Below are 25,831 nucleotides of genomic sequence, written 5' to 3' on the forward strand. Positions count from 1 at the left end.
CTGTTGATGGGAATGCAAACCGGTGCAGCCACTCTGAAAAACAGTATGGAGTTTCCTCAGAAAGTTAAAAATAGAACTACCTACCCTACGACCCAGCAATTGCACTACTAGGTATTTGCCCAAAGTATACAAAAATACTAATTCAAAAGGACACATGCACCCTGATGTTTATAGCAGCATAATCTGTAATAGCCAAATTATGGAAACAGCCAAAATGTCCACTGATGGATGAATGGATAAAGAAGATGTGGTGAATACATATAGTGGAGTATTATTCAGCCATAAAAAAGAACAGAATCTTGCCATTTGCAATGACATGATGGAGCTAGAGAGTATAATGCTAAAGAAAATAAGTCAGTCGGAGAAAGACAAATACCATACACAAATTTCACTCATGTGTGGAATTTAAGAAACAAAACAAATAAGCAAAGGGGGAGAAAGGAGACAGAGAGGCAAACCAGGGAACAGTCTTCTAACTACAGAGGTGGATGGGGGGATGGGCTAAACAAGTGATGGGGATTAAAGAATGCATTTGTTGTGAGGAACACTGGGTGATGTATGGAAGTGCTGAATCACTATATTGTACAGCTGAAACTAATATAACACTGTACTAACTGGAATTTAAATAAAAACTTTTAAAACAACAACAACAACAACAACAACAACAACAAGAGGGCACTGAAGTTTAAGACAGATGTTAGAAAATAATTACTAACTTAAATGAGAAGTATTATCTCCCGCGTGTCTCCCCCACCACACACACAAAGAAAGGTAAAAAGCAATCCAAATGTAATCAGAGAACCATAGTCAGTGACATTTAAGAAATCAAGGAGAAAGACTGGGAATAGATCAAAGCCTCTGATTTCAAAGGGAAGGTACAGTAGAGGAAAATGTGGAATCCAGAAACTACATTGTTTCTAGAAAAATTCTAAAACAGGGTGTTAAACAGATGACTCCAAATTATAAAATTCTAAAAATAATCAAGGTTATAGTTTTACAGGTTTAAAAAAAAAACAGAGGGTAAAGGAGACAAATTGACTTGCCTACCATCATAAAACTAAGCATAATGGGGGAAATCAAGATAATAACTTGGGTTATGTACTGATGTTTTCTTAGAACACTTAAAAAATCAAGTTATGGTCACTAAAGGAATTTGGTTCAGAAAAGGACCAATAGAATCCACAAAGTCACAACAAATTCCATCTTTAATAAACAATTAGACCGAGAAACACCACAGAGACCATGTATCTTCACTCCACAAAATGCATTTTAACACTACTACTGACAGCCTTGTAGACAAGTTGGAAAAATATAGCAGCATGCTGGTAACAGCCCGGAGGATATAAAAGAGTTGGGTGGTTTAACAGCTATAGCAAATAAAGGACTGAATATCACCTGTTGTGTGCTGCATGCCTCCCATCGACACAGCTATATTAATGACTTGGGGTAGAAATAGCAAACATGTTTATCAAATCTGCACTTCATAATGCTAAAAAGGGAAACTTAAAAATTGACCTAGAATTCAACATCATACATTATATATATTAAATATATGTATATATTAATATATATTCAATACATATATGTACATAATACATAAATACATATATGTACATATATGTACACAATAAAATATGAACACAATAATTTTTAATTGCATATATAGTGTGAAAAGCTGGCTTATAATAGTTTATATTAAAATAAATTAACAAATAAATAACAACAGCAAGTAAGTCTTACTTGACACGTTCAATATAAAGTAAGTCTTACTTGACAAGTTCAATATAAGCCACTAGGGCAGTATTGGTATCTAAAAAGGCAAATAAACTTCCAGTTTCTGATTCCATATGTAAGGAGCTTAGAAGTCATCACTCCATCCTAACAATAAGGAAAAAGATGAGCAGACTGAAAAATCAACAACTCTTCTTGGATCATTAAGAGGTAGGAGGACATAGGATAAACCACTGTCCCAGGACTGGAGAGAGAGAGAGAGAGAGAGAGAGAGAGAGAGAGGAGGAAAGGAACCATTCAGAAATACACCAGAGCACTCTGTGCTTCTTAATAAGGCCAGTGCTCAGGAGAAACTAGTCAACCAGAGCCTAACCTTATGGATTATTATCCAAGTTTCACTGATCTGGGGGAAAATACCCAATTCTAGCCTACTCTAGTCATCCTATCATCCTATCCCACCTAAGGGGATAGGAAGAAACTGAGAAACACTTCTGACGTTCACTGTCTAGAAGCATGGGCTCACTAGAAGACTGAGACCTAATCTCTCTACAGATCACTTCCCCTCTCCCTACACTTCACCACATTACTAAGGCCTATTTACAGCAGTTTCTTTGACCCTGTATATCATGTGCAGTTATCAAGAAAAAATTCCAAGGCATACTAAAAGGCAAACATAATAATAATAATAATAATTTGAAGAAATAAAGTTAAGCATCAGAACCAGACATGCAGGGATGTTGGAATTATCAGACCAGGAATTTAAAACAACCATGATTAATATGCTAAGAGATATGCTAGATAAAGTAGATTGCATGTAAGAATAGATGGGCAGTTTAAGAAGAGAGGTGGAAATCCTAAAAGCCAAAAAGAAATGCTTCAGAGCAAAAACACTGTAACAAACAAAGAATGTCTTCAATGGGCTTATTAGTAGACGGGACATGGCTGAGGAAAGAATCTCTAAGCTTGAGGATATCTTTTTAAAAATTTTTTTTAACGTTTGTTTATTTTTGAGAGACACAGAGAGACACAGCACATGTGAGGAAGGAGCAGAGGGAGAGGGAGACATAGAATCCGAAGCAGGCTCCATGTTCTGAGCTGTGAGCACAGACCCTGACACGGCCTTGAACCAACAAACTATGAGATCATGACCTGAACTGAAGTCAGACACTTAACTGACTTAAAATCAAGAGTTGGATGCTTAACTGACAGAGCCACCCAGGTGTCCCATAAGCTTGAGGATATCTTAATAGAAACCTCCAGGGGCACTTTGGGTGCCTCTGTCAGTTAAACATCCAACTCTTGATTTTGGCTTAGGTCATAATCCCAGTGTCAAGGGATCGAGCGCCGTGTTGGGTATCCACACTAAGCAGGGAGTCTGCTTAAGATTCTCTCTCGCTCTCTCAAAAAAAAAAAAAAAAAAAGAGAGAGAGAGAGAGAGAGAGAGAGAGAAACCTCCAAAACTGGTGGTGGGGAGGGGGGACAGAATTTCCAAGGACTGGGAGACAACTAAAAATGTGTAATAAATTTGTGATGGGAATACTAGAAGGAGATGAAAGAAAGAAAGAGAAGAAATACTTGGAACAATAATGACAGAACATTACCCAAATTAATGTCAGACATGAAACCACAGACCCCGAAAGCTCAAAGAACCCTAAGCAGGATAAATTTCAAACAGAAAAAAAAATGAGAAAAAAAAAACCAAACTCAACACACAGTCATATAATTTTAAAACTATAGAAAATAAAAGATAAAGAAAAATTCTGAAAGAAGCTAGAGGGGAAAAGCACCTTACCTATAGAGGAAAAAAGATAAGAATTACACCCAACTTCTCCTCAGAAACCACGCAAGCAACAAGACAGTGGAGTAACATATTTAAAATATTGAGAGAACAATACAACCAACCTAGAATCTCGTACCCTGTGAAATTATCTCTCAGAAATGAAGGAGTGTGTCTACGGCCATACCACCCTGAACGCGCCCGATCTCGTCTGATCTCGGAAGCTAAGCAGGGTCGGGCCTGGTTAGTACTTGGATGGGAGAAATGAAGAAGAGAAAAAGACCTTCTCAGAAAAACAAAAATTGAGGAAATTTTTTGCCAGTAAGTCATGGCTGCATTTCAGGAAATATTAAATGAAGTTCTTTAGAGAGAAGGAAAATATATAGGTCACTCAGATCTATCTATACAAAGAAAGGAAGAACATCAAAAAAGAAATGTGAATATAAGAACTTTCATTTTTTTATTCTTCACTGATCTAACAGATAACAGTTTATTCAAAATAATAATATATTAATTATAATAATTATTATTAGCAACAATATATTCAATTATGTATGCTTATGTGTCCAATGTATAAGAAATGAGAGGGAGGAATTCGGATTCTTTTGCTATTGTAAGGTAGTCACACTACCTGTGAAGTGGTATAGCATTGTTTGAAAGTGGACTTCAGTTGGTGGTATATGTATACTGGAATCTGTAAGGCAATTACTAAAATAAGAAGTATAAATGAAATGCTAATAAAGGACATAAAATGAAATTCTATAAAATGCTCAATTTTAACCACAAAAAGCAGAAAAAGAGTAGAAGACAAAAATAGGAACAAAGAATAGGGCAAGAAATAAAAAATAGTAACAACTATGGTAGACATTAATCCAAATATATCAATAATCACTTTAAACATCAGTGGTCTAAATGCAGGAGATTAAAGGAGATTATCAGAATGGCTTAAACACAAAACCCAACTATATGTTGTCTACAAGAAACCCACCTTAAATATAAAAACATATAGATTCCAAGTATATGGATAGACAAAAATATACATGCTGTCACTAATCAAAAGATAGCAGAAGTAGCTATGTTAATTTCAGACAGAGTAGACTTCAAAGCAAGGAAAGTAATCAGGGATACAGAGGGGCATTACATATAACAAAAGGATCAATTCTCCAAGAAGACATAACAATCTTTAACATGTATGTGCCTAACAATACAGCATCAAACTACATAAGGCAAAAACACATAACTGCACAGAGAAACAGATGAAACCACTCTCAAAGACTTCAACACCCCTCTATCAGAAATGGACAGGTCCAGCAGACAGAAAATCAGTTAAGGACATAGTTGAACTCAATAGCATCATCAATCAACTGGATATAACAGACACCTATAGACTACTTCATCCAACAACAGCAATATACACATTCTTCTCAAGCTGGCATGGCACATTTACCAAGATAAACCACATCCTGTGCCATAAAAAGACAAATAGTCTTCACCTGAAGTGACCCTATCCAGAGGATTATGTTCTACTCCCCGCCCCAGGTTTCATGAAGGACCTCCACAAACTAAATGAGTCTAGAAAAGGATGACTAGAACAATGAGAGCTATAAACATGAAAACAGCTGAAGCATCTGACATGCTTAGCATGCAGAAGAGAAAACTTAGAAGTTATAAGATGGTTAATTGACCTCAAATTCTTGGAATAAGTCATGAGAAAAGGAGAGAAGACATGTAGTATGTCAAAGGAAGAACTCTGGCTGCAGATAAGAAGAAGGTAATCTCATCTTGACATGAGAACTTTCTTGCCAACTGTATTAGCCAGCCAAGGAATGGCTGTGTCACCCATGTATGTCCAGCAATAGGCATTCCAGAACCACAAAGGCCAGATGGAAGTCAGGTGACCATCAGTTAGGGAGCTCCTGAAAGATGTTCCTGCACCTGGAGTCAGAGGATAAACCAGATGTTTTCCAAGAGCCCCTTCCATAGTTAGAGCTGGTTTTGTTCCTAAGTGCTGTGACCATGAGGTTTTGAGAATGATTTTCTCTCACAGCTCATATACCATCTCTTTGAGTCATTTAAAATAAATGGCCTTATCTTCTCCCAAAGATTGTTACCCATGAAATTCCCTTTACATATGCAAACTAGTATCTTTTCCCAATCTGCACATGGCCTCATTCACCAATCCCCATGCCTCTAAGATATTAAGATAACTGTTAACTTGGCCAGAGTGCCAGCTTCAGGTATTGTTTCCCTGTATTTGTCTTCTTCCTCTAATTGTCTCTTTGCAGCTCCTTAGATTCTGAATCCCCTTAATGAGCTGCTAGGTCTAAAATTGGCCCTTTGCCCAGTGTGGGGTTTCCCCAGCCCAAATGTGTGAAAAGGCACATCACAACCTGTAGCAGCGGGGAAGTCCCAAGGCCCCCGGAGAGCTAAACTATTTTATTTTAAATATTAAATAGAAGAGAAGCCTGACTAGTGAGTGTGAAAGAGAGGGGGATTTTCAGTTGTGAAATAGTGACTAGGTACTATTTTCACAGTAAAAGATCATTTATCTTCATTGACTCACATATACACACCTCCTCGATCAATTCATTCTTTTATCACAACTGTCAGATATTCTGGCAGCACCATCAAGAGGAGTCAGGTCCAGGGGTATTAGCATTACAACTACATTATACATTAGCATCTGAACAAAGCAGGAAACCTTTCTTTTTAAATTTTTTTTAATGTTTATTTTCGAGAGAGATGCACACAGAGTGCCAGCGGGAGAGGGACAGAGAGAGAGAGGGAGATACAGAATCTGAAGCAGGTTCCAGGCTCGGAGCTGTCAGCACAGAGCCCGATGCAGGGCCCAAACTCACAAACTGTGAGATCATGACCTGAGCCAAAGTCAGATGCTTAACCGACTGAGCCATCCAGGCGCCCCAGAGCAGAAAACTTTTGATTGCTTTTTAAAATATTGAAGAAACCTTAGTTGCAGGCAACGCCCAAATGTTTACCACGTATCAAAGGTCTTGGAAAAACTTCCGAATAGCTTTCATCCACTAACATTTCACCAGAAAATGCCAGTGAATTTTGGAATAAATTTTCTCACTTTCTACGGATTAAAATATGACACTCATCAAGTCACCAGGTCCTTTTAAATATCTTTCATGGTAACAGTCCCTTAACAAACCAGAAGAGAAGAAAAATCTGGGACAGAATCTACATGTACTCAAAACTATGTCTACTTATAGTCCAAGTGCATGGTGTAATGAAACAGAAGCAGCTTGTATGGCTCTACTCATCTTAACTATTAACCAGCTGGGATGAAGAACCAGAAGTAAGTCATTTCGTCTAAAAACTAGCAAAGGAAAATGCCTGGCCAAAGAAATTGGCATGAGAAGATGGAGGACACAGGAGGTAGGAAATGTTGACTCCAAACATGTAGACCCATACCTCAGTGCTGAAGTTTAAAATCCAGGCAAGGAGAAAGGAATGGGACCCACACAGTTTAGCACTCTAAGAACCCATAGCTTCCTCTTTGCTTCCTCAGCACTATTTGTAATGTGTGTATAAACTGAGTCTGTCAATTTATAAACCTGTCTATCTGGGACTGCTTTGTTTCTTCCTAGGCTATACCAAGAAGGGATGGAGGGCTTCTCTGAGGATGACCCACTGAGACGGTCAACAGAATAAGACCACCACCAGGAAAAGACAGAGGGTCTGAAGGACAGGAGGTAAGAATTGTTAATAAAAAACTATATTTAATGTACACTACAGAAGTATACTCCAAAACTAGTTTATACAAACTACCAAGCTTATTCCAGCCTAGAACCTCTGCCAGGAATGTTTTACCCAGATCTTAGGATGCCTGGCTCCTTCTTATCCTTCATGTCCCTCTCAAAAGCTACATTCACCAAGAGAGATTCTCTGTTTCCAGACTAAGGCAGTTGTCCAGTCATAGTCACTATGTGATCTTTATCTCAGTACTTAGGGTGTTTTGAAATTATCTTGTTCCTTTGTTTTCTTTCTTTGTCCATTTCTCTCTTCTAGAATGTAAGTTCTACGCAAATAGGACTCTTGCCCATAGAAGAGTACCTAACACATGGGTGGGTTCATACAGCTTTGTTGGATGAATGAACGAATGAATGAATGAACAAATCAATGGTGGATTTTCTTGTTTGTTTTTTTTTTAATTAATTTATTTTTTTTTTCAACGTTTATTTATTTTTGGGACAGAGAGAGACAGAGCATGAACGGGGGAGGGGCAGAGAGAGAGGGAGACACAGAATCGGAAACAGGCTCCAGGCTCTGAGCCATCAGCCCAGAGCCCGACGCGGGGCTCGAACTCACTGACCTCGAGATCGTGACCTGGCTGAAGTCGGACGCTTAACCGACTGCGCCACCCAGGCGCCCCTGGATTTTCTTGTTTTTAATGGATTTTCTAATAAATGTTCTTGTGAGGAGAATTTCATTTCCCAGTGGTACCTGGCAAATGAAGCATGTAAATGGGAAAAACTGTTGTCGCTGAGACTATCTAAACAATTTAAGGAATAAAATTTCTAAGTCCATGCTATTATTAGAGAATAGAACTACCAGACTATGAATCACAATAGTAAAACAGAATTATTCCTTACTTTTTCTTACTGATATATACCATCACTTCATCTTTCTTCTGACTCCCAGGGAGCTGCTGCACCCAAGGACCACCTCTTTATTTTAAAGCAACTTGGTATGAGTAAAATCATTAACTTTGAAAAGCCCACCAAGAGCTTTACTTTGCACTCTGAGCGTCTTTTTCAGTACCTATGCTGTACAAAATGATTTCTGTTTTATCCACGTCCCTGCATCCTCCTTACCTCCACTCCTTCTGTGAAATCTAAGCAGAGCCCCAAATCCTACATCTGGAAACACTAGAAGTCAGATGCTACATAAATCTATTATCCCCACCAACAGTATTTCTGGCTATGCCAATGTGATTCTACCATGCTGAAAAAGTCACCTGCTAAGCTAAAAATTCCACAACCAGTAAGAAATATCAAGAAGATTTGTGTTTGCAGATAAAATAAACATTGCAGTATTTAGCGTACTTTGCGAATTAAATAATTAGAAGCTGGATGCCAAAGGGCCAAGGTAAAAATATCTGCATCCTCCAGGCTTCCTACATTCTTTATGATGGACTAAAAACATACAGTGAGACTACGGCTAAACGGAAAATTCATTTTCACTAATCCTGTTCACTTAGGCAGAAAATTCTCTGTTTTAGTTTTAGAGCAAGAAAACTGCACTACTACCAAAAGTCCACTTCATACATTTGGTACATTTAAAGAGAAAACATGACAAACTGGGATCTGCTGCTTGTGTCTGGCTTTCAGCTACAGTGCATCGCTGTGGGCTTCCCCAAACAGGAGAACAAAAGCCCAGGTGGGAGAGAACACACATTGCTGACTGTATCAGGGGAGAAGCTAGAAGAGAGGAGATGCTCTTATGGGAAAGTTCGGGCAGGATTACCAGATTGTTGGAGAGAATTCCATTAAGCAAGCCAGACTCCATGCCTCCATGGGATACACCATGCACACAAAGCCAAACAGAAAAATGTGGGACTCTTGCACATACAGACAAGTGGGAAGATTCAGGCTGTGCCTTCCCTCTGAGTTTGTCTGCCTGGAGTTCTCTGCTCTATCCTTTCCATCAAGTTGTTCCCAATTCTTTCGTGGAAATCTGGGTCAGGTTGCACATCTTCAGCAAAGCTTTTTCTAATACATCTTGCCTAGGGTTGACTTTGATGGATTTTGTGAGCCCCTACCTGTCTTTACTAATGTGTAATAGACACTATCCAAATCCCCCTAATCTGCTGTTTTCATTCAAGCCACTTTGTGTCCTGTCCTGAGGTAGACTATAATCTCCCCACCATGAGGGATGTACGTCCCCTATCTCCCCACAGTTTGGTACAGTATTCTCGCAAATCGGTTATTTAATAAAAGCTGGCAGAATGACTTAGCAAATTATTTTCTCACAGGATTCATTCCTGAAGACCAGGGGGCACTTGCATAAGAACTGGACTTTGGGGAACACTGGAGTATGACTGGAGGAAGACAAAGTATTAAACACATTAGGCTAAGGAGGAAGAGGTAAAGAAGACTGGCATTCACCCAGGAGAAGGCAAGGAAAGACCTCGGAACCAAACAGTACAATTTAAGGGCCAAGGAGAGGACAGGAAGCACTGAGGGGACCCAGAAGGAGCAAAGACTCAAGGTCAGGAGAGAATGGTGGCACTAAAACCAAAATGAGAAGAGGGTTTCCAGAAAAAAAATGTGCCAAATGCTGAGCCAAGAGTGAAACAAAGTGAACATTTCTGGGTGTGTGTGGGTGAGGGGGGTACTGAGGTAGGAGAAAGGTGAATGGGAGAACAGTCCACAGTTACAGCACAACCAAGTTCATCTGCCAGATATAGAATTGTTAGGCAAAGGTTTCCCCTAAGATGCTTTCCAGTGCCAGATACGCTCCCAGGATATTATCTCCCAAGCCACACCCAGCTCTCATGAATCTCATGATTCATGACTGAAACCTGAGAGTTTCCAAGGTCTCCCCCCTGATTAAGGTGTTCATTTCCATGCTGATACTTTCTGGCACTTCATTTCTCTTTCAAGGTAGTATAAGAAATAGTTAGATAAAGCCTCTCAGGAAATCAAAGTTGTCATGGCTGGGGCTCAGTTCTCCGAGTGTCCACTGCTGGCCATTCGGGGCAGCCTTCCCAGATCACCTGACTACTCAGTACAAGGGCCCAGGAGAGGACCAGCTTCCCTGTGGGACTCAAAAAAACAGCTGAAGATATGAGAGGCAGAGGCAGTCTCCTAATGGGACCCTTTCCAGCCTCAGGTAAAACTTGTTCTCTAGCAGTAACACACATGGATCAACAGTGCTCTCGTCTTGGCCAAAGTCTGCAGCCAGAGTCATACATGCTGCCCAACTTACGCCTCATGCCAGGGAAAGGAGAGGAGGAAAAGTGACAGCGCCATCACTAATCACAAATTCTTTTTTTTTTTTTAAGTTTATTTATTTATTTATTTATTTGAGAGAAAGAGGGAGAGACAGAAGGAGAGACAGAAAAAGAGAGAGCAGGGAAGGGGCAGAGAGAGAAGGAGAGGGAGGATCCCAAGCAAGCTCCGAGATGTTAGCACAGAGCCCAACACAAGACTCGAACTCAACAGCCACAAGATCATGACCTGAGCCGAAACCAAGAGTCAGACGCTTAACCAACTGGGTCACCCAGGTGCCCCTTTAATCACAAATTCTTAGATTGACTTATTATGTCTTTGACCATTCATTTTAATGCTTCATACCTGATGCTCAAAAATCTAAAATAGACTGTTTATCCCTCCTCCCAACTTTTTTTCTTAATAGAAAGAGGAAAGTAATTCAGAATCTAACCCTCTGTCACTTGGGCAAATTACACATTAAAGCAACTTTCTGCACCAGATTTTCTTTCTTCCTTTGCAGTGCTGTCCTCACTTTCCCAGAAAATTCCCAATTACTATTCCTTCTGGGAGTGTATTCCAGAACGTGCCTTGATTTAAAAAGTGCAAAAGGAATAAGCCCCACAGTCATTAACGTGTGCTAAGATATTCATGGTACCATTCTGAATTCTGCTAAAAATATGTCAATTAGATGTATGTAGTCTTTGTCCTCAAGAAATGTACAAGCCAATCCATGAATTCCCCCTGCCATCCCTGCCCCCAACAGTGAGGAGATGGCCCAGGTGGCACCATGTTGGATTCCCATCCTCTGGCTGCGCTCTGGGGCTTCTGCCATTTTACCTCTTAGGGTTTTGGTGACTATATTCATCAACTCCAGTAAGACACACAGCCTGAAGTGGGAGTTTCTCAAAAGGAACTAAATTGCGCAGATTTGTGCAAAATCTTAAGACAAATATATTTCCATCTAATGTTGCCTTATAAAATGTTTATAGGATGGTTCTTTGGTTGAAAACTTATTAACTAAAGTATTTTCTATCAGTAATATAATTCAGGGAATTGCTGCAAAATCCATGGAGTTTCAAGACAGTTAACAGACCACTTGTTCTGGTCTACGGTATCTCATGGTTGTTTGCTGACAACACCAAACAATTTCTGTAGTAAGTTTCTCTAAACTGTGTTTGTTCAGAGAAATATAATCTAAGGAGAGCTGGGTGGCATGATTCTTACTGTCCTGGATGTGGACATCAGTTTTCATATCCTGTCCCTGGATTTCTACTCACCTTTGTCTGTTGGTAGTAGTTTACAAATGTCTGTCTGAATAAGTGGGGGCCAGGATAGCTAACAATAAAGAATAAATGGTAATTTAAGTAAGGATAACATGAATTCAGAATCATTAAGGATTTTTTTCCTAGAGTTCCTAAAATCCTTTAAGAATTTTATTCTTTTGGAACAATTTAAACTTTCAGTCCGTGTTTCACCTTGTCTGTAACTTTCACTCTATGAAATCATGCATATGTTAGAGTTAGAAATGCTATAGAAAATGTCTAGTATTGCAAAAACAAACAAAACCTTAAGGGAAACATGCAACAACATTTGAAAGCAGGATTGGGATCATTTTCAGAGACACTTATATTTTAAGGAGAAAAAAGGCTAGAGCAAATTACTCAAAGGTGAACACTCATATGACCATCAGTGTTAATGTACTATTGCTATTATTATCAATAATAAAAACCCTATGTCTATGTGAAACCTTGTAGGAAAATCTTGAGCTGAGAAACGAAAGGTAAAAACATAATGCTAGATTGGAAAAATTATGCCAAAAGGGATAATGTGAAACTTGCCAGTGGGGTATAATATTAAGACAACTGCTTACATAGTATGTATAAGTCAAAACTAAAAACAGGAACCATTTAGTCCAGTTTGAGGCAAGGAACCTAAAAAACACAGTGAGGTCAATGCAGAATGCTACACTATACAGCCTGAAAGTAAAAACTTGTGAACAAATGAGAATATTTTACTTCAATGTTCAGTTTTGAAAGCATGTTGGATTAACCACTAGAAGATATAAGACCAGTAACTAGTCAAGGAATCTATAATCTTTTTTTTTTAAATTTTTTTTTAACGTTTATTTACTTTGGAGACAGAGAGAGACAGAGCATGAACGGGGGAGGGTCAGAGAGAGAGGGAGACACAGAATCTGAAGCAGGCTCCAGGCTCTGAGCTGTCAGCACAGAGCCCGACACGGGGCTCGAACTCACAAACCGCGAGATCATGACCTGAGCCGAAGTCGACCGCTTAACCGACTGAGCCACCCAGGCGCCCCAAGGAATCTGTAATCTTACATAGTGAGCAGTAAAATGTTTACATAAATTAATCAGGCTCTGTGCAAGTTCCTGCAAAGCAGATGCCTGTTGTCTAAATCCAGCTGTAATCTGTGATGTATTCTGGCCTCACTTTAGGAAGAAATCAGGAAATGAAGAGGCAAGTGACACTGGATGGGAAAAACAAAAATACACAGAACCTATACTTAGAAGTTTGGCCATGGTCCAAGTGCCATGATACAGTAATTCCCTAAAAAAAAGCCAACCAGACAAATACCCAGCATGAAAAACTGAAAGCCTAGAGCTACATGGAAGCTCAGTGTGGGGAGCTATATTAAGACTTTTATGCAGATACCCTGGGATCAGTTTCAGCATGCTGGCCTTCAGGTATCCATGTCTCTCCCATGTTTTAGAAAGCTCCTTTAAATGGAGAGTTATTTTAATCATTAGTTTTGCTTGTTTTGTTTTTTGGGTTTTTTTGGTTTTTGTTTTTGTTTTTTTTTTAGCTGAATATCAGCCTGAATACCTACTTATGAGAGGTTGTAAACTGTACAAGCAGGGCCATCCATTATGGTCTCCACTGAGTGGTGCTAAAAGGTCCAGGCAGCCACCTTATAGGCCTGAAACTACCAGTCACTGATGTGTTGGACAACAAAGGAAGAAAACAGGCTTCACCTGGCTCAGATCTCCTCTATCAGCATGGATGATAGGTTTAGATGCTAGATAATGTAGTCAATCCTTCTGTCGACTTTTAGATTTCATTTACTTCTAACTTTTCAGAATTAACTTGGGATACCCAACACAAAGTGGCAAAGAAAGTACATTAAAAAACAACTACCATACAATCTACTATAGACTTTGCTACAGTATAAAAAGTTTGGGGTGGGGGGACGGTACTACACCTGGGTGGTTCAGTAGGTTAAGCATCCACTCTGGATTTAGGCTCAGGTCATGATCTCACAGTTCATGAGTTTGAGCTGCAAGTCGAGCTCTACACTGGCAGCTCGAGGTCTGCTTGGGATTCTCCCCCGCCCCCTCATGCTCAGGCATGCACTCACCCATGCTCTCTTTCTCTCTCTCAAAAACAAACAAACTTAAAAAAATTTTTAGATTAATGTAAAAAAGAGGGCGGGGGCAGGGATTTAAAGATACAGGAAGTAGTAGAAAAAACAAACTGAAACAAGGCAAGAGCAACTCAGGGTGACCCAGTAAAAATGTGGTCTAAAGGATCTTTTTAGTACTTCCCACCTCCCTTTCATCCTTCCTTTTCCCAGACGTGGTGCTTGCTTCCCATACACCTACCAGCTCTCAATTCCTGAGGAAATTTTCTTCGGGGTTCTCTTCCCGAAGGACCTTTTTCATAAAGAAAAAGGTAGGTAGATATACGTTAAAACATGCTAGTTTTTAGCTGAAAACTAAAGTTTCAGTTTTAATGTAAAAAATTATCCTTTTAGGAATATTTACATTTTAATAGAAGGAGCAACTTCCAATATTATAGCAGGCCATTTGGAAAATTCAAGTAGAATTTGAGAGCAAGAGTATTCTTTCAGTGCCCCCAAAACCACTCCAAACTGGAAGATCAGCAAGGCTCATTTGTTTTATCTCTACTAACACTTCACTTACTAAACACTATCTAGATGTTCAAATTCAACACACTTTATTTTTTTTTTTTCATGTTTTAATACTTGTACAGGAAGAAATTGCCATGGTCTTATTCTACATCATTGATTATCAACCTGGAGTGACTTTGCTCCCTAGCCTGGGGACTAGTCAACATCTGGAGATATTTACTGTTATCCCAGGGTGGAGGGAAATGGGGGACAGTTGGTGCTACTGTCATCTAGAGGGTAGAGGCCAGGATGTTGCACAGGACAACCCCCACAACAATGAATTAGCCAATCTAAAACGTCAATAGTGCTAAAGTTGAGAAAACCTGCTTCATATGAACTAACTGCTATACAGTTGCTATCTGGAGGGTGTAAACATTAATGCGGGTGAAATTACTATACCATGGTAAGAGTAAAAATGACCATAATTTGGAAAGACTATTTTCTTAACATTTCTGTAACATCTTAATTCTGGCTCCGAATTATTTAAATTACTTTTTCAAAACAGTCAATTGAATAAAATGAAGAGGCTTTATATAGTTCATGTAAGTTTTTCTATTTTGGAAATAAGAGTTTTGATTAAAATTGGCATTTCTGAAACTCTAATTGCTAGTTATTGCTGGGGAAAGAAAGAAAAAAATTATTTCCAAGACCGACCAGATGGGAAGTCTCAAGATAAGAAATTATAAGCCAATGCTCCTATTCCAATCACAAGAAAATTGCTGTTTATACATTTTTAGTTCTGCTTAAAAGCAATATATTTATTCAAATGGTTAGCTCACTAATTTTTTAACACTGAATTTAATCCCCTAAATCTTGTTAAATTATTAATAAGTAGAACAGCAATGTTTATAAGAACATTCTGTATATTAAGGATTCCATAAACTCGAATAGAATCAAAATGGTTTCTGATGTGGCAAAGGATATCTCTTTGTAAATGTATACTCTGCCCATAGAAATGTTTAATGTCCAATTTTCAAAACCCATTTCTGGCTGAAATGTAATGGATGTTTCAGTTCATATGCACCAAACCAGAGCACCCCAAATGTCTTCTTAACATTTATACTTTAGTATCATTAATTCTTAGCACCTGCGCACTTTGGTAACTTCTGCTTTTCCACGTTGGAAAACACTCTCTCCTAACTTTATCACTCCCCTCACTTCTTCCTTTTTCTGCCATTCCCCCCATGTGAGGAAAAACCATGATGGTTCCTTCTGTCATTCATGAGATTGAAAACTGTTCCCAAATAGGAAAAGATGGCCAAGTAAGGACTTTCACTTACTGAAATGCATCTCAAGCACTTGCAAGGGTTTCCAAACAGAAGAATCTCCAAGCTACTAAAAAAAAGCAGGTGGGTCTTTTTTGAGGGTCTTGTTTTAGGTAGATTTATGGAACTGTTTCCTTTCATTCAAGTCTGCTCAAAGCCACTAAGAAAGAACTCCAAATTGCAGTACATCTCTTACTAGTTGCTTGGATTTGACAAATAAAGCAATCATCAAAATCAAGAAGTGTGCACTGCTTTCAAAAACCCTATTTGTTTGACATAATATAGCAGTGGGATGGCTAGGGAAATAAACGGCATTACTTAACATAATCACTTAATGTTGTGCAACCAACAGTCAGGTCTCATTGCTTTATCGCTTACAAAGAGTTTGATGATAATAAAGTTGATTGTTAGTGTGAAGATATAAATTGTTCAGTAGTTAGAGTTGTTAATGAAAGGGAAGAAACACAAAAGAGGAAAAATAGGTTTTAGCAGCTCAAATTCATTGCTAATTGCTTGTGCATTCATTATAGGCTGACCAGGGCTAATTATCTAATTAAACTAAAGTTCTGCTGCCTTAGAGGAATTTCGCCCGCTATGATGTTGGTTGTCAATTACCTCAGCAGGTCCTGTGGAAATGTGCAGTTAACTCAAGGAGTGTTTTGCTTTTCCCAATAGCAATACATGGTGCTCTTGGTGCATGATAATTTATGTTTAGAATTTTTTTTTAAGTTTTCCCTTAAAAAATACCGTGGAAACTTAATAACAATGGTAAATATTATTTAAGCAAGAGTCTTGTTCATTTTATTCAATGATTCATATTCAAGAAATGTCTATATAATCTGCTTTAGGTAGAGACAACACAGGTACAAAGGAGAAGTCAAATATCATTGTATGCATGTTACTAAGTGTTCTTTTCACAAGTTGCTTTTAAAAATACATTTTCAAAGTGTCTTTTGTGGTGCTCTGCAGTATTTCACAGTATGAAATTATATTACTTATTGTCATATAATTATAATTTTTAAAATTCATAGTTTTTTTTTAAGCTAGAAGGAAAGCGGTAAACCATGGGAACTAAATTCTTCGCTTTATAAATAAGAGAAACGAGGTGCCAAGAAGTGAAATGACTTACCCAAAGTCACACAATGGGTTGCTACAACCAGGAAAAGAACTGGTATCCTCTCAGGTATGCTTTCTTCCTTGATTCCGCTGTTCCACTTTCAAATTATACTGTCACTTTTCATGCTTTCTCTAAAATACTGTAATAGAGCATCTAGTTGGACAAGGTTTTTGGTGTTTGTTTATTTGTTGAGTGGCTTTTTAAAAGAAGGTTGGGGCGCCTGGGTGGAGCAGTCGGTTGAGCATCTGACTTCAGCCAGGTCATGATCTCGCGGTCCGTGAGTTCGAGCCCCGCGTCAGGCTCTGGGCTGATGGCTCAGAGCCTGGAGCCTGTTTCCGATTCTGTGTCTCCCTCTCTCTCTGCCCCTCTCCCGCTCATGCTCTGTCTCTCTCTGTCCCAAAAATAAAATAAAAAAAAAAGTTGAAAAAAAAAATTAAAAAAAAATAAAAATAAAAAAAAAATAAAAGAAGGCTGTATAGCATTTCACTCCTCCAAGGAAAAGTATAATTATACTATACCTATTTATTTCAAATCAGTCAAATGCCCTAGGATGTGTTTTGTTCCTAGGGAATTTGATCCCCAATTGGTGGGACCATAAACCATCAAGCAATATTTACTATGCATCCTTTGAGAAAGACATTTCCCAAGAAAGTACCATTTCATTCTAAAGAGTTTTTCCCATCTTCATTTCTCTTGATCCTGGGACATGATATCTGTTCCCTGCACCAACACAGAACTCTGGAACCTTCTTCCCCTTCTCCTTCCACAGTCACTTCTCAGGCAGGCAGCAGCAATGAACATACAGTTCTTTTCTGCCAAGTTAGAGAAGATGATTTTCCTTTTTACTGCCTCTTGAAGATGAACATCAACTGTTTCACCACTTGTGATTCAAATCCATTAATTAAAATAAATATAAAGTAAAAATCTTTCTTTCAGCCAAGAGGAAAAGGACAGATGGGGAAGCGGAGGAGGTGGAGACAGCTGATGTCTTCTTAGAGGGGGAAAAAGGGAAAGAAAAACAAAAAGCATGAAATTGGGGGGAAAAGTTAATTAAGAGAGGTAAAAGGTGTTTGGATTTAATTTACAGTTCAGAACTATTTTGGTTCTCATAATTGCACTCCTTCAAGAAGAAGAGGAAAACCTCTCTAATATGAAATTGGTAGGGGAGTGTTCTCTTAAATCACCTCCAAAAATAGTAATACCTGGCCTTTGGCAGTATTGGCAGACTGAGCACAGCAAAAGCTTCTCCTCATTCATTCTCTTTTATTGCAAAAGCCACACCTTTTTCCCCCCTCTACCTTCTCTCTGCACGCTCCTAATTTTTTACTTCTTTCTCCCTTGCCTCCCCTTGCCTGAAATAAGACATTGGCAAGGAAGAAAAAAGATGAACCAGTTTTAAGTCCTTCTCCATCTCAGTGCTACATGCAGTGGTCTACAGAAATCACACAGTTAGAAAACAATGTCCTATACCTTATATCACACAACACAACCCCTGCAATTTTTTGGTGCCATGTGCACACCAAAAGTCTAACCTGAACACTAAAAATTCCCGAGCTTAGCATATTTAACTGAACAGCCCATACATACAAATGATTTGATTTCAGATAACCACACAAAGTTAAATCAGAGTAGAGTGGAGCAGTTACTTTTAAGATGTTAGTGGAGATGGAAAGAGCCAAGAGAGTTATGGTGCAATAATTTCAGATAAGTAAAACAAAATACATGGTTTTGTCTGAATTGTCCTTATAATTGTCTCCATCATCGATGATGAGCCAATGAGATGCTGGAAGGAATCTTAGAGATCATATCCCAGAACCACTAAGAAACTAGGATCTAGTGAGGACAAATGACTTGCTCAATAACACACAGCTAGTTAGTAGGAAAGCCCTGCCTAGAATCAGCTCTTCTGCCTTCAGAAGTATTCTTTTTTTTTTTTTTTTTTACAACCTGACATTCATGATAATAGATGAGAGATATGTGCTAACATTTTCTAAGAACTGAAAGGAAAACCACAATATAAACCCCAAATATTCAAATATAATTAAGCGTGAGTAAGTTAGTCTAAAAGTAGGAAAAATTTTTTACCAATTTAGTTACCATGTTCTATACTAACATAGAAGACAGATCTAGGAATAAGGTGGCAAGAGCTAAAGAAACTTCCTGCCTGCCTTTAAACAAACAAACAACTGCAGGCTAGGAACTCTGAGCATTTGAGAATGTCAACACTTTGGTACTCTTTTGACCGGGCCCTAGTATGACCAAAATAGATGGACAAAATGAATCCTGAGGAAGGATTTGAGGGAAAAAAAAAAAAATCAGGATGTAATCTATCTCATGAATTAAGGAAAATAAGTCCTCATGAAGAGGAAGGCCAGGGGAAAAGATAAAATACAAGCCTATTCCCAAAGAATGAAGAGATCAGAGAACTGTGGAGTTAAGAGGGGTGTGTGTGTGGGGGGTGTATTTGGGGTTTTTTCCAGTTCTTCTTGCTTCCTGGTTAATTGACTATTTAAAAAGAAATTCAGCCTTACTCATGCTTCTGTGTGCCTTGCCCATTCCTAAATTTAATAGTTAAATGTGGACAAGAGGTGAGATTTAAGTTTTGTCAGTCTCACCCATCACTACATCGCTGTGAACTCATGAAAAAAAATGTGGAGAGAATACACTTTAAGAAATAGGTCATCAAAGCAACAGTTCATCAGCAAGCCCTGTCAGATCCACCTACACAACAGATTCCCAATCTTTACACTAGTTCTTGTCTTTCCTCTGGATTACGGCCTCCAATCAAGGTTTCTTTGCTGTTACACACTTCCCCCACCAGTCTCTCAGAAATGTAAAACAGATAAGTCATTCTCCTGACCAAAGCTCTCCAAAAGCTCACTGTACTTACTTGTGACAAAATCCACCTCCCCATCATGGGCCTCAATTCCCATAACCCCCTAACCATGTCCTAGAAGGCCTATAAAATATGGCCCTTGCCTACCTCCCCAACTTCATCTCCCTGCAGGAATCTCATAGCCCTTCATTCTTGTCCCCAGTTATACCAAGCTCCTTCCCAATGAGTCAAAGTCATAATATCCTATACCCTGGTTAACAACCTTAAGGCTGTTTCCTGGTCTTGGAATGTTCTGACCCCACATTGTTCCATAGCTGACTCCTTAATATTCAGGAGCAGCTCAAATGTTACCTTCTGATCACCCCTGACAACCCAGTTTAAAGTAACACATCATACACACACACAAATATCACACCATCCTATCATCCTGTTTTGTCTTCATAAGTTTTATCTCTGTCTGAAATTATGCTGCTCACTGATTTATACTGGGTAACGACCTCCACCCCAAAATACACACACACACACACACACACACACACACACACACACACAAACACACACACACAGGTAAATTCCTTGCGAAAGCAGATATTCCTTGCTGAAACCCCAAAACCTAGCACAATGCCTGGTATCCAGAATCTATCAAATGATAGATTCTGTCCATCCCAAACTTTTCCAAAATCTTGTGTCTGTCTTGTATTTCTATCACTTGTTCACTGTCACTTCTCCTTTGTTCCCTTTTTTGACTTTCTTTTGATCTTCATTTTGCTTGCTCCAACACAAAGGAAAACAGAACAAGGAGCATAAAAAAGGACATTAATGGTAATAGAAACCTACTCACCCAATGCTACTAGCAGTGGTGCAGGTCAAGTGAAGTGCTTCTTAAAGGCAAAAGCTCTTAGGATTGACCTCATCCATTAGTGCAGCTCTTAAGGACAGCATCAAAAGGAATTATGGAGGTAGCCTGTCTGTGGCCTAAAAAAAGTACTATATACCCTGTGGACACTCAGTAGTTATTAAAACTTTTAATGTGCAAAAGATTCAGATTCAGTAGGTATAGACAGGATCTAGGAATCTGCACTTTCAACAAATGTCCCCAAGTTATTCTGATACAACCAGTCTTTGAAAATTTTCAACTCTTTCGCCAAACAATAATAGCAAGGACCTGAAGGATGGCATCACCAGGTAAATGGTTTAACCAATAAAAAGTTTTTATCTCTACCTTGAAATTGATTCTCAAGTCAAATTCCATCTCAATATTTGCTGAGTATTATTTAAATTCATTGGTGTTAACTACTTTTTAAATCGCTTTTAACCATTTAAAAAACATAATAATAGCTACTATTATAGGATAGCTACTATGTTCCATATGCTATTATGACATTTCTACACATGTCTCTTATTATCCCATTTTACAGATGAGTTTCAGTTAAATAAGTATAGGTAACAATCAAGAAGTGATAGATTTGAAAATCAAATACATCTATATGTTACTAAAGTCTGAGTTCTATCGAGTCTATCTATATCTCCCACTAATTATATCTTAATAAAAGCAAAACCAGTAAATAAAAATCCAGATTTGTAAATAAAGACAGGGATTCTTTCTCTTAAATTAAATATTCCTCACTTTAGAAAAAGACTGGGTGGCTTAGTCAGTTAAGCATCCAACTTCAGCTCAGGTCATGATCTCACAGTCTGTGGGTTTGAGCCCCGCATCCGGCTCTGTGCTGACAGCTCAGAGCCTGGAGCCTGCTTCTGATTCTGTCTCCCTCGCTCTCTGCCCCTCCCCCACTCGCGCTCTGTCTCTGTCTCTCAAAAATAAATTTAGAAAAAGACTGCATGGGATTTCATTACATGATGAACTTTGACAGTACAATTTAAATACCTTAACAATGGCATGGCAATCTGAAAAGCAAATATTAGGAGTCCTTTCCAAAGCAAATAATCACTGTCTTAATCAAAATCACCAAATATTAAGAACTGCTTCAGAATTTACAGATCTAGCAGTGATTCTCAAACTGGGCTGAAAATTAAGAATCACTTGCATAGCATCTTTAAAAAAAAAAAAAATCTAGGCTTCACACGAGTTCTTCTGTATCACAATCTCTGGGGTATGACCTCCAAATCTTTATTTTTATAAAGCTCCCAGGGGCTTCTGATGAGTAACTAGTGTTCAAAAGGACTGTTCTCCTAACCCCAACATTTTACAAGTAAATAAATTGAGGACCGAAAGGGTACGATCCACCTAAAACATACAACTTGTTATTAGCACAACAGGTTGGAAAAAACAATTTCCTAACTCCACATTTAGTGCTTGTAATACCAACTCAAACGTTTGTTTTTTTTTTTGTTTTTTGTTTTTTGTTTTTTTTTTTGTAAAACTGTACTTTTTTCTTCACTACTGATTAGGCCCTGCTGATTACTATCCTTGAGCAACTTATTCGCTCATCTGCAAACTGGGATTAATAACAGAGTCCATCTTTTAAGAGTTGCTATGAGGATTAAATAGTATAATATTGCCTCGCATATATCAAGTGTTCATTAGATAGGTTACACAGCCCACTAAAAAAGCATGCCTTTTTTAGCTGGAGAGTATTTATGGAACCACTATAATTACAAAATGAGCAAAAAACTCATGTTTAGCTTTGGAAGCCCAAAAGGATTTTAAACTCAGGGTAAGGTGATGATCGAGAGCGTGCCTCGTTCTCGCACACCATTGTTTCTCATAAGATGCCCCAGAATCATCTAGTGAATCAGTTTCTACACGACAACCAGTAATTTGTATTTTTTTTAAGCTCCTCCCTACCTCCCCCTTACAACCAGGTGCTTCTCAGGCAAACCATGGTTTAATAACCTTTAGTATACACAATCCTTGGCCACAGCAAATGGCCTCTCGAATCCCAGCAAAACTATCCGGCTCTTTAACCGGAAGAGCAGCGTCATCACACCCTGATGCAAACAACAGCTGGGGACGGCTGTGCAGAGGAATCCTGATCGCTAGGGACGGCCTCGACCCTCTCATCTCCCAAGAAACTTGGAAAATTACGAAAGTGCTGTCCCGTAATCCCCGTGGGTAGACTGTGCTGCCTAGGTGGCCAGGAAGACATGAAGTTAACTCAACAGCCTCCTTCCCAAAGGTAGGCGCCAGAGAAGAGCGACCCTGGCTGGCTGAACAGGCCGACCGGCGCCAGAAAGGTTAACGACCCTCTTGCCCCGTTCCTAGCGATGGCCAAGAGCCTCCACCACGCCTCAGGCCAGCTGCCGGAAGTGCGCCACTCCGGCCTGCTGAGGATGCCGGGAGTTGTAGTTAACTGGCTACTTCTCTTGCGTCCCAATTCACCTTCTCAAGCAAGCAAATACCTTGAAACAGTTAAAGATAGGCTCTTTATAAGAAACAAATCCAATCTTTCCTTTTCCAGCTGGCAAAGGAAACTCTGTCAGAGCGCATCCGTAATATCGGACTACAACTCCCAGCATGCTCTGTAAGGCGGCCAGCGCGCCCGGCCACCGTCGTAGGTGTGGGCTGCTTGAATGGAACGTCGGGCGTAACGCAAAGCCTTACACCGTCCGCGCGGCCGGTACCTGCTCCTCTGGCGTGAGTGCGGCGCGTGGGTCGTGCGCGTGCGCGCTCGCCGGAGGCGCTGGGCGGGTGCGCCGGGCCGTTGCGGGCGCTGGGCTGTTGCGGGCGCTGGGCTGCTGAGGTTGGCGGCAGCGGTGCCGCGCGCCCGTAAGACCGGTAGTTGCGGGGCCTCTCGCTTCGCCCCGGGCTGCTGGCAGCCGTGGCGGCCACCGGAGACCGCAAGGGGCGGAGGAAAGCAGGGGGCGGTGGGGGCCAGCCTCGACACGCAGAGGATCAGCCGAGCATGCCCCGAGACAACATGGCCTCCCTGATCCAACGGATCGCCCGCCAGGCGTGTCTCACCTTCCGGGGCAGCGGGGGCTGCCGCAGCGCTTCCGACCACGGCGCGGCGCCGGGCTCCGAGGCCCCTATGCCTCAGGGCTTCCCGGAGAACCTGAGCAAGCTGAAGAACCTGCTGACCCAAGTCCGCGCGGAGGACCTGAACATCGCCCCGCGCAAGGCCACGGTGCAGCCGTTGCCGCCCAACCTACCACCGGTCACCTATATGCACATTTACGAAACCGACGGCTTCAGCCTCGGCGTGTTCCTGCTCAAGAGCGGCACGTCCATTCCGCTTCATGACCACCCGGGCATGCACGGCATGCTCAAGGTGCTCTACGGCACCGTGCGCATCAGCTGCATGGACAAGCTGGAGGCGGGCGGCGGGCAGCGGCCACGGGCCCCGCCGCCAGAGCAGCAGTTCGAGCCGCCGCTGAAAGCCCGGGAGCGGGACGCCGTGCGGCTGGGCGTGCTGCGCTCGAGGGCCGAGTACACCGAGGCCAGCGGCCCCTGCGTCCTCACCCCACACCAGGACAACCTGCACCAGATCGACGCTGTGGACGGGCCCGCCGCCTTCCTGGACATTCTGGCCCCGCCCTATGACCCGGACGATGGCCGGGACTGCCACTATTACCGGGTGCTGGAGCCTGTCAGGGACAAGGAGCTTTCCGGCTCGGCTTGCGACCTGCCCAGAGAGGTGTGGCTCCTGGAGACCCCTCAAGCCGATGACTTCTGGTGCGAGGGGGAGCCCTATCCAGGTCCCAAGGTCTTCCCTTGAAGCCGCCAGTGCCCGGTTGCCGTGGGGCGAAGACGTGCCCTGTTCACATCTGGGCCTGGCTACCCGCGACCCACCATAAGGGCTCTCTCTCCCTACCCGCAGGCCTGGGCTTTGGATCTACTGGAATGGGCTGTAGCTGCTTTCTCCGGAGCCGTGGGAAGCACTGGCGACTGGAGTGCAGCCGCGGGGTCGGGTTAAGGGGCGGGGAAGGCTAGTAGACTAGGTTGTTTTCTGGCTCTGTCACTGCCATTGGGGTTTTGATTTGGGGGAAAGGGGGGCAGGGGACTATCTGAAGCGCTTCCATCCTAAAGCCATAATGAAAATAGTCTTTTCTCTGTTCTTTATACTATACAAAATACATTAAAAGCCCCCACACCCCCTACCCCGGGTAAATAGGATTTGTTTTCCACCTATGTCCCTTTTACTCCTTACTGTTATAATTCTAATTTATTGATTGCATGACCCAGTGGTTTGAATTGTTTTTAGTTCAAGTCACTGGTAAAAACTAGGTTTAACAAGATGAGCTACTATGTAAAGTGAAAATTAGATCATTTTTCCAGAGTTGGAGTATCACCCCCAAAGCATAACTGCATGTAGAGGACAAGATTTGTTTTCTTTCCTCCTCTTGCCCGGTAGCCACATCTGGTTTACTCTGGCAGCATCTACCAAGAAATCCAGCGCCTGCATATCTCAGTGACAGATGATCACTTAGAGCTTATTGTCCCCTTGAGTCTCCAGATCTGGGAGTTAAGCAGATTTCTTGTTGCAGATTCACCTTTAATGCAAAAACTATATTACCTTCAAATGACTTTTTTCATTTTGAGGGGAGGGTCTTCGTGAGCTTTAAGAGGTGATAGGTTAATTCTGGGTTTTCTAACCAGAAGATTCAAAGGAGCTGAATCGCCATGCTTCCAAACAACTGAATGTAAAACACTTCTAGCCAGTTGTTGAATTCCATGCCCCTGTTTACTTCCAGTATTTTCCTGCAAAAATAGAGAAAAATGTTGATGACTGTTTCAAATTCTCAGGAGCTCTAATGTTCCAGAAGGCTGCTGGTTCCAGCTGTGTTGTTTTGATGGCAGTGTTCTCCCAACAGTAGTGAGCCAGAGCTTGCCTCATCTGGTGTGGTTTCTATAGGAAGAGAGAAGGCACACATGATCAAGGCTACAGAATAGAGAATTACCTATACTGCTGGCCATTTTAGGGCACCAGAACGAGGGACAAAACACTAACCAACCTCTTAAACAGTTGTGCTATCTGTAACTAGTTTTATTTTTGTCCTTTCGGTAAGCTCAGCAACTTTACCTTGTTTACAAATGTATTTACACCATTTGCTTCAGGCTATGGAGCACTATTGTTTCCCTCTTTTTACTATTTATAGGATTCCTTTTTCACAACACTTTTAATAAAAACAAACTGTAGAAATAAACACATTAAAATCTGCCCAGCTGTTGTCTAAGCCCTCTTGATTGACTTGCCCAAATGGCAATCGAGTTCTAAGGTCTGTATGTAATAAAGGGAGACTTGCTATTGGTGGAAAGT

At 40.6% G+C, this 25,831-nt stretch overlaps 1 protein-coding gene and 1 long non-coding RNA gene across 22 annotated transcripts in view; one reads left to right on the forward strand and one right to left on the reverse strand.

Moving 5' to 3' along the window:
- Positions 1 to 20,448, reverse strand: part of LOC102899458 — a 100,520-nt gene extending 80,072 nt beyond the window's left edge. For 5 of the 21 annotated variants that reach the window (XR_006586961.1, XR_002736803.2, XR_006586962.1 and 2 more), the window contains exon 1: positions 16,790 to 17,065. This is a non-coding gene — a long non-coding RNA (uncharacterized LOC102899458). The other 16 variants (XR_006586951.1, XR_006586949.1, XR_006586955.1 and 13 more) reach the window with 9 other exon arrangements.
- Positions 20,449 to 23,113: 2,665 nt separating this feature from the next.
- ADO (2-aminoethanethiol dioxygenase) lies at positions 23,114 to 25,732 on the forward strand. The gene has a single exon (XM_003993968.6). It carries the CDS (start codon positions 23,477 to 23,479, stop codon positions 24,287 to 24,289), a length of 813 nt encoding a protein of 270 aa, XP_003994017.3. The 5' UTR covers positions 23,114 to 23,476; the 3' UTR covers positions 24,290 to 25,732.
- Positions 25,733 to 25,831: the final 99 nt, after the last annotated feature.

Source organism: Felis catus, chromosome D2 (genome assembly GCF_018350175.1).
Source record: "Felis catus isolate Fca126 chromosome D2, F.catus_Fca126_mat1.0, whole genome shotgun sequence".
Classification (NCBI taxonomy): domain Eukaryota; kingdom Metazoa; phylum Chordata; class Mammalia; order Carnivora; family Felidae; genus Felis; species Felis catus.

What these genes read in the sequence shown, in the direction of transcription:
- ADO (XM_003993968.6), top strand. Translation starts at nt 23,477, where the DNA reads ATGCCCCGAGACAACATGGCCTCCCTGATCCAACGGATCGCCCGCCAG.